Source organism: Pseudorca crassidens, chromosome 7 (genome assembly GCF_039906515.1).
Source record: "Pseudorca crassidens isolate mPseCra1 chromosome 7, mPseCra1.hap1, whole genome shotgun sequence".
Taxonomy (NCBI): domain Eukaryota; kingdom Metazoa; phylum Chordata; class Mammalia; order Artiodactyla; family Delphinidae; genus Pseudorca; species Pseudorca crassidens.
The window spans coordinates 1,280,591-1,293,268 of NC_090302.1; the positions used below are offsets into that span (position 1 = coordinate 1,280,591).

General features: G+C 63.9%; 1 protein-coding gene across 1 annotated transcript; it reads left to right on the forward strand.

The window, feature by feature from the left end:
• The first annotated feature begins 1,998 nt into the window (after positions 1-1,998).
• On the forward strand, positions 1,999-5,913 carry LCN10 (lipocalin 10). The gene is made up of 6 exons (XM_067745447.1): positions 1,999-2,109; positions 2,852-2,991; positions 3,324-3,394; positions 3,719-3,826; positions 4,996-5,094; positions 5,402-5,913. Exons 1-6 carry the CDS (start codon positions 1,999-2,001, stop codon positions 5,428-5,430), a joined length of 558 nt encoding a protein of 185 aa, XP_067601548.1. The 3' UTR covers positions 5,431-5,913.
• The last annotated feature ends 6,765 nt before the right edge of the window (positions 5,914-12,678 follow it).

Here is a 12,678-nt window from a genome sequence, read left to right on the forward strand (position 1 = left end):
GTCCCCGCCCCAAGTCAGACCTGTGGGGACGGGGGGGGGGCGGGGGGGGCTGTGTGCAGGGGCCGGCAGGGCCCCAGGTGCTCTGCGGCCACGGTCTGTCTCAGGCACCCGGCTGGGCAGGGAGACCCGCCCCGTCCTCACTGCCGTCTCGCTTTCCTCCCCCAGTCACCTGTGCACGCAAGGCCTTCCAGGTAAGCGGACTTCCCGAGCGTCCCTGAGCTCCTGTGTGGTGGGTGGAGTCTGGGGGCCCTGGGGCCCCTCCATCCCAGTGGCTGTACCGCCGCCATGCAGGGCTGGGGGCTTGGGGGAGCTGATGCCTCTCCGGGCGAGCCCAGGGTCCCCCAATGTTCCTCATGGTTTTCAGTGAATGCTGCAGCCCCCAGGGGACCGGAGGAGGCTGGCCAGACGCTACCCTCCCTGCTCAGCCTCCCAGGAGCTGGGCTTTGGGCCGGCTGCTCCCAGGGGCTCTCGACGCAGATTCCAATAAAGCGGCTCCACAAACCTGTGCCACGCCTCTCGCCTGTGTGCGCGCAGGGCCTGGGCTGGGGGCAGCCAGAGGAGCCCACAGGGAGCTGCCTGTGTGCGCACGGTGCCTGGGCTGGGGGCAGCCGGAGGAGCCCACAGGGAGCTGCCTGTGTGCGCGCGGGGCCTGGGCTGGGGGCAGCCGGAGGAGCCCACAGGGAGCTGCCTGTGTGCGCGCGGGGCCTGGGCTGGGGGCAGCCGGAGGAGCCCACAGGGAGCTGCCTGTGTGCGCGCGGGGCCTGGGCTGGGGGCAGCCGGAGGAGCCCACAGGGAGCTGCCTGTGTGCGCGCGGGGCCTGGGCTGGGGGCAGCCGGAGGAGCCCACAGGGAGCTGCCTGTGTGCGCGCGGGGCCTGGGCTGGGGGCAGCCGGAGGAGCCCACAGGGAGCTGCCTGTGTGTGCGCGGGGCCTGGGCTGGGGGCAGCCGGAGGAGCCCACAGGGAGCTGCCTCCTCGGGCCCTGGGCTGAGAGCAGCCAGAAGAACCCACAGGGAGCTGCCTCCTCGGGCCGGGTGGCTGCAGGGAGAGGCGGATGGGCAGGGTGGGCTTGTCAAGGGCTGAGCACAGAGCACAGAGCCAGCCTGGCACGAGAGTGCGGGCCTGCAGCCCCGTCCCTCCCCAGCGGCCCTCTGGCCCAGAGGTGGAAGCTGGGCTGCAGGCGGCTGCTCCTCCCACAGGGCTCACGGCAGGCGGGGCTCCAGGCAGGCAGGAGGCTGGTCCGCTCAGTTTGGAGGACGACCCTGTGATCTGGATGAAGAGTGGGCAGGGCGCTGGGCTGGCATGCCCAGGGTGTGAAAGATTGGCTTTTCCTGGCTGGAGCTCTTGGATGGGGGGTGGGGGCAGGGACCCCAGAGGGCTCGAACCTGTCGGTCCTCCTGTGTCCTGAAGTCCTGGCAGAGCACAAGCCGTCAGGGGAGGTGGGCTGGGAGCAGGGTGGGGACTGCCTCTCACTTGAGGTGAGGTCAGGTGCACACAGGCTGCCACCCTCTTCACACACACGCATGTGCACATGTGCGAACACGTCAGTACCTTCTAAGGGCATCGAGAAGGCAGCCCCCGCGTCAGCGCCGGCACCATCTGAGCCCCGTCTTCACGTCCTTCACTTTCGTCCCTGTTAGGTGACTCAATGACACGTTCCGACCTTTGCCTCTCTCCCTGGGGGGCTAGGACAGGAGGCCCAGGAGCCTCCCTGCCAGGTGCAATGGCTCTAGGGGACATATGGTGACCGGAGGCCCAGGAGTTGACCTGGGGAACATCATGGTCTCCATCTTTGGGGCATCCCGGGACAGCAGCTGTGCCGCTCCAAGGGCCAAGGGTAGGGCTGGCCCTCCGTGCGGGGAGGGAGGGCCCCAAGCTCCCTCCCTGCCATTGGCCCACCAGGCTGGCTTGCGGCTGCAGGCTGGCCGGACACCCACGCAGGGCTGGTGGGCTGGGACATTTAAGCGTGGCGTCCAGCGGGCAGCTGGGAGGAGGGCCAGGATGGGGCCAGGCTGGCTGTTGCCCATGCTGGTCCTGGTGCTGGAGCTGCCTGGGGGGTCCCTGGCACAGAAGCAGCTCCCCAGGGAGCCCCACAACCTCAACTGGGACAAGGTGAGTCTCGTGCCCCAGCCCACCGGCCGGGCGCTGGGGCCAGGGTGGGCAGGGGCAGCAGGAAGAGGGGTCCCTGGAAGTCTTCGCAGAGCCACCGGAATCCGCTGGACGGGCTTTCAGAGGGCTCCGGCACAGGCTTCTGTTGGCCCTGTGGGGCAGCCCACGGCCTCTTTTGGGGACAGGCTGGGGCTTCAAAACTCAGCTGACGGCCGTGGGCCACATGCCAGGAGCCCCGAGGAGGGGCCGTAGCAGAGGCCCCAGACAGGCACAGCCTGAGGTGGCCCGGAGGTGCCAGGTGGGCAGAGGGGAGGCAGCACGAGCAGGACACGTCCTGGAATAATGAGGCCTCTGGCTGGGTGGAAGTTTCCTGTGGGGGCGGCCATGGGCACAGGCCGAGGAGACTGGGAGGGGCTCTGTTTCAGGGAGAGCAGTGGGATGGGGTGCGGGGGCCAGCTGGGAGGGAAGGGGCCCCCACGAGGCCCATGTGGGCAGGAAGCTCTGACACCCGGTGCCCAGGGCCCTGCCTGATGCCGCTCCGGGCCCTAGAGCAGCCGGGCATGTGCATCCTCAGCCTGGGGTGGCAGCGGGGGCCCCGAGGCAGGAGCCGTGCCATCCTGTGGGTGTTGGACATGCTCTGGGCCTCAGGCTAGGGTCCCCTGTCCTGTGGGTTCTCTGGGACCTGGGGTGGGGGCCGAACCCGTGTGGCAGCCCAGACCCTGTGCCCCCAGCACCCTCTCTACAGTTTTCAGGGTTCTGGTACATTGTTGCCATCGCCTCTGACACCCAGGGGTTGTTGCCGGCCAGAGACAAGAGGAAGCTGGGGGCATCTTTAGTGAAGGTTCACAACATGGGCCAGCTGAGGGTGGTCCTCGTCCTTAACCGGTGAGTGGACCAGGGCAGGGGTCCCAGCACATCCTCTGCAGACCCCTGAGCCCAGGGAGGGGAAAGGGAGCGGGGGGTGGGGGCGGGGACCAGGCCCGAGCGTCAGTCTGGAAATCCCACAAGGACTGTCCCCGAAACCCCAATACCCATCACCCTCTGCCCCTAAAACTCAAACGGCTGCTTTTGGGAGAGGCTCCCACAGTGCACCAGGGGCCCAGCGGGCACAGGGTGTTCGGAGTGTTTCCCCTGAGCTGTGGGACCGGTCCGGGTCCACGCTGGAAAGTCCCAGGGTGGCAGAGCCCAGAAGGGACTCACAGCCCGCCTCCCCCCAGGTCACAGGGGTGCAAGGCACACTCGCTGATCCTGCGGAAAGACAGGAAGAGGGCTGTGTTCAGGAACACCCGTGCGTAACCGCTGGGCCCTCGGGAGAGCAAGGGGAGGGGTGTCCAGGGCTTCCTGGCCACCAGGACCCAGGCTTGGGCTACCGACCGCACTGGCCCCAGCTGTCCTCCTCTGAGAACATGGGCCGGTGGGGATGAACGCCCAGGACACGCGGTCAGGCCACCGTGGCCCAGAGCCGACGTGGCAGGCGTGTGCCCGGGGGCCTGGGTGGAGGGGACTCTGTGGCCCTTCCAGACACCCCCGCCGTGCAGGCGGAAGGGGTCAGGGGGTTGGGGCCCACCGTCCAGGCGCGAGCAGGCGACTCTGTGCTTCTCTTCCCGTCCAGTGAAGGGGGTGGCGGGCTTCCACGTTCTGACCTCTGACTACAAGGACAGCGTGGTCTACCTGCGCCTGGGCCGGGCGGGCCAGGCCACCAAGACCCTGCTTCTCCTCAGTGAGTCCAGTGGCCGGGTGTGCGGGGCAGCGAGTGGGGGCCGAGCGGGCATCGTGCTGGACACCCAGACCAGCGGCCACACGATGGGCACTCACCCCTCAGTCCAGGGCGCCAGCCTGTGGGGTCTGGTGGTTTGCAGACGGCCGCCTTCTCGCTGTGTCCTCGCACAGGGCTTGGGGCGTTGCTCTGGTCTCGTCCTCTTCCCGTAAGGGCACCAGCTCCATCGTGAGGGCCCCACGCTCACGACCTCAGCTTCCCCGATCACCTCCCAAGGCCTCCTATGACCACCCAGTTGGGGACTCAACACGTGAATTTCGGGGACACACACACGTAGCCCACAGTGGCCGGTCATGGCCCGTGGGGTGCGGCCTGGCAGGAGGGGTGACGTGGGGAGGTAGGGCTGGCTGAGGATGTGAGCAGAGGGAGGGAGGGAGGGAAGGAAGGAGGGAGGGAGGAGGGAGGGAGGGAGGGAGGAAGGGAGGGAGGGAGGGAGGAAGGGAGGGAGGGAGGGAAGGAGGGAGGGAGGGAGGGAAGGAGGGAGGGAGGGAGGGAAGGAAGGAGGGAGGGAGGAGGGAGGGAGGGAGGGAGGGAGGGAGGGAAGGAGGGAGGGAGGGAGGGAGGGAGGGCAGAGGGAGGGAGGGCAGAGCGCGGGACCCTTTGCTTGGAGACCATGCGGGAGGGTCTGGGAGGGGCCCCCAGGGGCGAGTGGGGAGGCCATTGCAGAGGGGGGTCAGAAAGGCAGAGGCCGGGAGGGGCGGGCTGTCCATGTGGAGGCAGAGGCCCCCAGGCTGACAGCAGGATTGGGGGGCAGGAGGTGAACCAGGAAGAGGTTCTGCCCCGGGTTGGGTGGGTGGTACAGAGAGGGCGGGAGGGGGTGCTGGGGCGTCTCCGTCAGGGTGGACCCGTCCAGGGATGCAGCGGGAGGGGCAGCGGCCAGACTGGCCAGAAGGAACTGGAGGGCCCTGCGTGGTGACCCTGCATGGTGACCCCACCTCCCAAGGCTCTCTGGGGACCTGCCCTGGCCGACGCTTCCTGTCACCCACCAGTAGCCGCCTGCCCCTGAGCGCACGCACCTTGCTTGTCTGTCCCAAAGCCTGCGGGCGTTCCGGGGCTGAGGGGCAGGTGCCACATCGCACGGCTGATGACGCGGCTCTGCTTCCCCACTGCAGGCAGGCAGAGCACGGCCAGCTTCCTGAGTATGAGAAAGTTCATAGACGTGTGTGAGGCTTTGGAGCTCGCCCGCAGTGTGACAGTTCTCCCGAAAGATGGTAAAGTGCGGCCGCGAGCGCTCGGGCAGCACCGCTCCCGGCCCCGTGCCCATCCCGCTGGGGTGCTGACTCCTGTGGGGGACAGAGAGGTGGAGCGGTGACAAGGGCACTTGTTAAAGATCTAAAGCCACCGTGAATGCACGGCCACGTGTGCGAGCCCACGGCACCCAGAACACAAATGCTGCCTTGGCCAGGTCTCTGCCGTGTGGCTGGGGGCCGGGGCTGCATGGCTTTGCCCTCTGCGGTGCCCGAGGCCCCCGGGAGAGCCAGTCCCCCACCCCCTCACTGCCTCTTTCCTCTCCCGCAGCTTCCTGTGCACACACCATCCTGCCGTGAGAGTGAGCTGCCACCCACCTGCTCTTCCCTTTGAGGCTCGACTTGTGGTCCACCTAGACCGCAGGAGTGTTGTTCCAAATTGCAGGCTTTCACATCCAACTGGTTGTGGAGTGGTGTTTGGGGACCCAGGCCTCTGAGGATGTGGAACCTGGGGCCCGTGGCTGTAGCCCAGCAGGGTCCTTTACGATCACTGAGGGATGGGGTGAGGGGCACATGCTGACCGGGCGGGGGATGCGAAGCCAGGCCCCTTTGGCCTGTGTCCTCTGGATTACGCGGCAAAAAGGTGCGACTGGGCCTTTTCTGCTGCAAAATAGACCACGGGTCCCATGTAATGTGCCACGTGCTTTCTCTGCAGTGAGTCTCTGCCACCGTCCTCCGCGTCCCGTGACACCCTACACTGTCTCAGGAAGCCGTACGCTTATACGCACCACACGCATGTCGCGGACATCGTGCTGGCTGCTGGGGAGAGAGCAGTGGGCACACAGGCAGCCATGGTTCTCTCTTTAGGAGAGGCGGACGCTGACTCAGTCATCCAAGCACACAGTCATAGACCCTCAGAATACGTCCAGAGGTGCCAAGTGCACACCACAGCAGGCCTGGCTCATTCCAGGTCGGGAGGAAGGGCCAGGGAGAGCTTCTTGGAGGAAGTGACGTTTGAGCTGAGAAATGAAAGGCAGTGCGGGTTGAGAAAGTTATGGTGAGGCTGGGAGGGAGCAGGCCCTCCCTGGAAGATGAAACAGTCTGAAAAAGCCCAGAGTGGTGGAGATGGAGGGGAGGGCGTGGGTGCAGGGCGGGGGCTGAGCTCGGAGCAGCTCAGGGATGTCCGGATGCAGGTGTCCTGAGGGAGTGCGAGTCTAGAGCAGAGGTCAAGGTGGGAGACAGATATTTTGGAGTGACTGATATTTATTTGGTGACGGAGGCTGCACACGGATGAGATCACCTAAGGAGAAAACGGATTGAATCAGTCAGCCCCTGCTGTTTAACAAACAGCCACACAGATGTATTTTTATTTTATTTTATTTTTTTGGCCACGCCACGTGGCTTGTGGGCTCTTAGTTCCCCAACCAGGGACTGAACCCAGAATTCACCTGGGCAGTGAGAGTGCCGAGTCCTAACCACTGGACCACCAGGGAATTCCCCCCTACGAATGTGTTTAGCTTCCCTGCCTGGGGCTCAGCTTGGGATTGGCTGATGTAGGCTGGGCTCGGCTTGGGATTGGCTGATGTAGGCTGGGCTCAGCTTGGGATTGGCTGATGTAGGCTGGGCTCAGCTTGGGATTGGCTGATGTAGGCTGGGCTCGGCTTGGGATTGGCTGATGTAGGCTGGGCTCAGCTTGGGATTGGCTGATGTAGGCTGGGCTCAGCTTGGGATTGGCTGATGTAGGCTGGGCTCAGCTTGGGATTGGCTGATGTAGGCTGGGCTCAGCTTGGGACTGGCTGATGTAGGCTGGGCTCAGTTTGGGATTGGCTGATGTAGGCTGGCCTCAGCTTGGGATTGGCTGATGTAGGCTGGGCTCGGCTGTGGAGCTCGGCTGCATTTGTTCTGACAGTTTTGTGTCGGCGGGAGGTGGGTTGATCTGGGCCGGCTCTGCTCCGCTTGTGCTTCAGCTGTGGCGCTTGTCTCGTGGCCATGAAGAAGGAACAGGGGCCCTTTGAAGGCTCAGAACGGGCACAGCGTCACTTTGCCTCATCCTCTGACTCACTGCCTGGTCCTCACTCGCAGCCACAACAGCTCACGTCAGGGGTCTTCGTCCCACCTTGCGTCTCAGGTCCCCCGAGTCTCCTGTAACCGGGGTGCTGGAAAGTGGACCCTTGTGGTCTGTGTCCTGCAGGGGCTCCGCTACATCACACACCTTCCAGCTAAACGAGAAGTGGCCCCAGCCCAGGGGTCAGCATCCCCAGTGGACCAAGGGCGGATGACGGCCTGGGAGCTCCCGGAGAGGAGCAGGGCGGCCCCCTCTGGGGGTGGGTGTCCCTGAAGCACTGGCTCTGCGGCTGCAGTGTGCTGTCCTCTTGTCTCTGTCCTCTGAGACGCTTCCGTTTCACATGTTCACTTGCTCTGGTCACATCTGAAGGAGGCGTCGGGACACGCGCCATGTGCGCAAGGCGCTCAGCCCGTCTGCTGACTGGAGAAGTCGCCCCGCGGCAGCTGTACCCCCATCTCAGCCACGCGGGGCTTCTGACACTTGGAGGGTTTTCTGTGCATTTGATTCCAATGTACTCCAGGTGCCCAGGGCCACCCCAGGGTCCTTTAGGAAACGTGCCTCTTTCTCCAGGTTTGAGGACTAGAATTTGGGGGCTCTCAGCCTCGAGGACCTCCCTGGCAACTTAATTCTTCCACAGGTCCAGCAAAAACATCGCACCCCAGTCTTGATTTGGTCTGTACCCTGAGGACGTGTCTCGCTGCGGCGCCGGGATTGAGTTTTGTTGCCTGTCTGCATTTTAACAGCCATGTCCTAGATTTGACCCCTGGCCAGCCTCAACCCTCCCATGGGGTTTACTCTGAGATGAGAGTCCCTCAGATCCCGGAGGACCCCTGCCCACCCTTCCCATGCGGAGCCCATCCCTCTGGGCCTCCCCACAAGGGCACAGGTGTGCACACACACACACACACACACACACTCACACACACACTCACCCACTGACTGCCCTGCTGGGGGTCAGAGGGGAGTGCACATGGGGGAGGTGAGAGGGTTGAGAAGGAGGTTGGGGGCAGCTCTGCCATGGGGCAGGGATATTGACCCCCTAGCAACATGCCTGGTCCCATAGCACGGGGAGGGGAGAGATGCCAGGCTGATGGCAGGGGGTCCCCAGGGTCCGGGGCCCTGTGTCCACCACTCTGGGCACCGGGCACTAGGATGAGACCTACCCCTACTGTGGAGGAGCTATAGGAGAGGAGGCCTCAGCCTACTTCTCTGTAAAGTGGGTGCACAGACGGGGTGATCCCTAGGGTTCCATAAGCTTGCAGAGGAGTCTGCGGGCCTTGGTTCTCCATCCCTGACCCACTCTGCTCTGAGTCCTTGGAAAATGCTTTCTACCCCCCGAGGCCCTTCTGAGCAGGGGACAGACTTGAGGGACAGGGGACCTGGGGTGCAGAAGGTGGCAGACACTGGACCACTCGTCGGGGACCAGGGACAAGACCCTCCTTATTGGCGCCTGGGGGTCCGCATTTGGAAGTGGGTGGAGTCACTGCCCTGGTTGGGATGAGGAGGCCTCCGGAGTGAACTGGACACCAGGACAGTGGAGGGAAGGAGGGGAACAAGAGAGGCTCTGAGGTCCCTCTCATCCCCCAGGAGCCGGCAGGTCCTGCTCGTTTGCCCCCTCGGCCCTGGTGGAACCACTGCCTTGAGGACCCCCAACAAGTTCTGTGGTTAGTTTTTTGGTCTCCTGCCTGGGGCTGCAGTTCCAGGGATGACCACCAGGGGGAAGGCTGTGCGCACTCTACCGGATGGAGAAACTGGAGCAGGGAAGGGACACCCGGGGTCATTCTGGGCGTCCCCCTGCCGCGGACCCAACAGGCACCTTTTATTGTTAGCCTCCAGGCCCACAGTGGGAGCTGCTCAGAGGCGGGAGGGGGCTCTGAGACCCTCTATAGATCATTCAGCTACCGTCCCCCCTGCACTCACCCTGAGCAGGGGCCCTGTTAGCCCTGGGGGCGGTGCTGACATGACAGATGGTCCCTGCCCTGCAGGAGCTCACAGCCTGGAGGGGCAGATGGACAAGAGCAGGAAAGCAAATCCACGTGGGAGAGAAGAGCAAGTGCTCTAGGGAATGAGTCAGGGTCCTGGAAGGAGGGCCAGGAGCCCCTGGGGGTCTAAAAGGCTCCCTGGTGACATTGATGCCAGGACCAGAAAGACAAGAGCAGCCAGCCCTGCACACTCCGTGACAGTGAGCTGGGGGGGGGGGGGCTCAAAGGTGCAGAGACTCGGAGGCAGAAGAGACTCTGGCCGGAGAGCAGGCGAGACAGGAGCCAGTGTGGCTGGAGAGAGCTGGGAGGAGAGGAGGTGGGGGGATGCGGGAGGCAGGGCCAGACCAGGGCCGGAAGGACGTCCCGGTGTCTGTGCCATGCGACAGCATCCCCATCCCCTAACGTAGCGCTTACAAGGACAAACACTGACCCTCTCGGTGTCTGTGACCAGGAGGCAGGCTCAGCTCAGCTGGGAGCCTCTGCCCCGAGGTCCCCCAGGAGGCTGGGCTGTGGTCTCAGCTGAGGCTCAGTCAGGGTGGGGTCTGTCTCTGAGATCATTCTCGGGTTATTGGCGGGATTCAGTTTGGACGGGGGCTCGGGTCTTTCCTGTCTGTGGGCCGGGACCCAGTGTCGGTTCTTTGCACTGGAGCCTCTTAGGGCAGCTCGTTAATACCTGATCTTGCTTCTCTAGAACATTGGGCCAGAGACAGAGAGACAGAGACAGGGAGAGAGAATGAACACAGGAGGGAGGGAACCAGGCAGAAAGTCACAGACTTTTCATAAACCAGTCTTGGAAACAAATGCCCATCCCTTTTGCCCAATTCTATTCATTTGAACCCAGTCCCAAAGCCCATCCACGCTCAGGGGAGGGATGACACAGGCATGTGTGGCAGAGGCAGGGACGCTGGGAGCTGTCATGGGGCGGCCCACCCACAGGCCGAGGTGAGACAGGACGGGAGGACCTGGAGGGTTGTATGTTATCTAGCACTCATCTATGGAATAAAGTACATTATTTCATTTTTATCTTTTAAAGGTTTTTACTCCAAGGACAATAAATGTAAAATAATGAATTCTAAAGGATTTAAGAATTAACTAAAGAACAAAGTCCTCCCACTCTAGCAGGTGGTGCCCCATTTCCCGCCCTCCCCCTCTGTGTATGCCTGTGCCTTTGCGGGAATCAGGCAGGGAGGATTCTGGGGCATGTGCTCTTCCAGAGCCCGGTTTCCCCTGGCGGACACTGCTCAGTCCATCCTCTTCCTCTTTTGCATTTCCTGGGGCCCCGAATCACAGCTTCCGAAGAGCCCCTACTGTGCATGTTGGGTCCATTTCCTATTTCCCCCCCATCACTGTGCTGAAGGGAACGTCCGCGTCCATACATCTTTGTTTATAACAGATCCCTGGAAGTGGAGAGTCTCGGTCGAATGCAAACGTGATTTTAACGTTGGTCACGGTTTCCAACGTCTGAGATCTCCTTGACCACTCTGAGCCTTGTTTGGGAAAGCAGGGGTTCACACTCTGGGGCTGAGACCCCTGGGAGGGCGGCAGAGGCGGGGCTGTGGGGGGGGGCGTGAGCGTATGAGACAAGGTTTGCGCTGGACACACAGGGCGCAGTCCCCAGAGGCTGAGGTTAGGCCGGGAGCAAAGATGGTCGCCCCCTACGTCCCCAGCTTCCAGAGCTCCAGCTCCGACCAGTGACCCTGCCTGGGCCTGGGGAGGACTGTGGGTGTTGAGCTGCTGTGAGGCAGAGCCGGAAGCCCCTGCCCCTGCCCCCAGGAGCTGTTCAAGAAAGCGGTGCCCTACCACTGCCTGGGCTCCATCTGGTCCCAGAGGGACAAGAAGGGCAGGGAGCACCTGGCTTTCACCATTGTGCCACTGTCACTCAGTTCAACATTGTGACCAACTGCGTCATCACCACCTGCCTCGGGGACCGGAGCGTGACGGCCCGCGCCAGGGCCGGGGCGGTGGAGCAGTCGATCCGGGGGTGGCCGAGGGATGCTGTGAGAGGGGCGGGGAAGTCCCTCTCCAGTTTTGGAAACTTCTTGTTCTTGGAGAATTGGGTCTCTGGCTTGCCAGCTGCTCCCTCTGGCTGGGACTTAGCTTCCTCCAGGCTGTTGGGTGGGTGGGAAGGGACGGGTCCTTCCTTCCCCAAACCAGCTCAGCCTGTGCCTGCAAAACCGCGCCCCATTGCTCCTTCTGTCTGCACTGTGCTTCAAGGGGAGGGCACCCCACCTGCCCAGGGACAGGGTGCTGCTGGGAATGCTCTTGGCTAAGGGGCCAAAGGGGCTGCCCAGAGGGGCAGGTCTGGGCCTCCCCACTCTGCCCCGAGGACAGGTGCTGCTAACCACAGAGAATCCTGTAGGATTGTTGCCTTACACTGGGGAGCAGCCCACGTCAGCAATAACTTGTTAGCGTGCGAGAAATCTCAGAGGACTAATGAATTCATGGCGGGTCCTTCCTGACCCCACTTCAGAGGTCTCCCTGTCAAAGGGGGCAAAGTGTCGCTCCCCGGCGCCCCCTGGCAGCCCCTACCCCGTGTCAGAGGTGGGACCCAGGAGACCCCTCCTGAGAGAGCGAAGGCAGAGCTCCCTACGCTGTAGGAAACGCGAAGCTTAGCAGGGCCTCAGACCCAGCCTGAGGGGCAGGGGCTCCAGGGGAGGGAGAGCAGCAGGGGCTCCAGGGGAGGGAGAGCGGCAGGGGCTCCAGGGGAGGGAGAGCGGCAGGGAGAGCAGCTCAGCCGAGGCTCCCCAGAAAGCGGGAGGCCCTTCTGCAGGGAACAAAGAGGTTGCCCCAGCTGCAGGGACGCTCGTGGCGTCGCGGCAGTAACTACGGGAGACGTTATCAAGTGCCTCTGTGCCTGGCCCTGTTCTAAGCGGTTCGCAGAAGCGGCCTCGTGCTGTCCCGCCGCCACTGGTCCGGGCCGTACTTGCGGGCGGGAAGGCGGGACTTCCTGACAGCTGGGAGGGGCTGGCTCGGGAAGGGCCCGTGGACGCGATAGGTGAGCCCAGGAGGCCCGGCCGGGGAGCTCGGCCGAGGTACGGAGGCGCCACGTGCGCGGTGCAGCCTGGAGGGTCCGCTAGAGGGCGCTGCGAATGCGGCGAACTCGGGGAGGGCGCGGGTTGGGCCTCGCGGGCCGCCGTCCGCGCTATAAAAGGCGCGGCGCGCGGTTGCGCGGCCTTTCCGGGCTACGGGGATGGTGGGGTTCCGGGCTCGGGTTCCCGCCCGCCCCAGCGCCCGCCGCCGGCCGAACCCCGACCCCCGCGTCTCCATCGTGGGTCGCGATGGTCGAATGTGCGCCCGGGTCCGCGGGATAGGCGGGCGCAGAGGTCCCTTGTGTTGGCGGGGGTGGGTGCGGCGAGGTTCCGGCGCCTCCGCGTAGCATCGTGGGGCCGGGGCTGGGGGCGCCGCGGATGGCTATGCTTTCCGCACCTTCCCGGCTCTGAAGCCTCGAGAACACGGCTATGGGCAGCAGTAGTTTAGTGGGTGAGTCGGGACATTTCATTGGGAAGTTGCCCCCTCCCGCCTTCAGCGCCACTGCTTTCCCTGCTTGCGACCTTGAGGGAG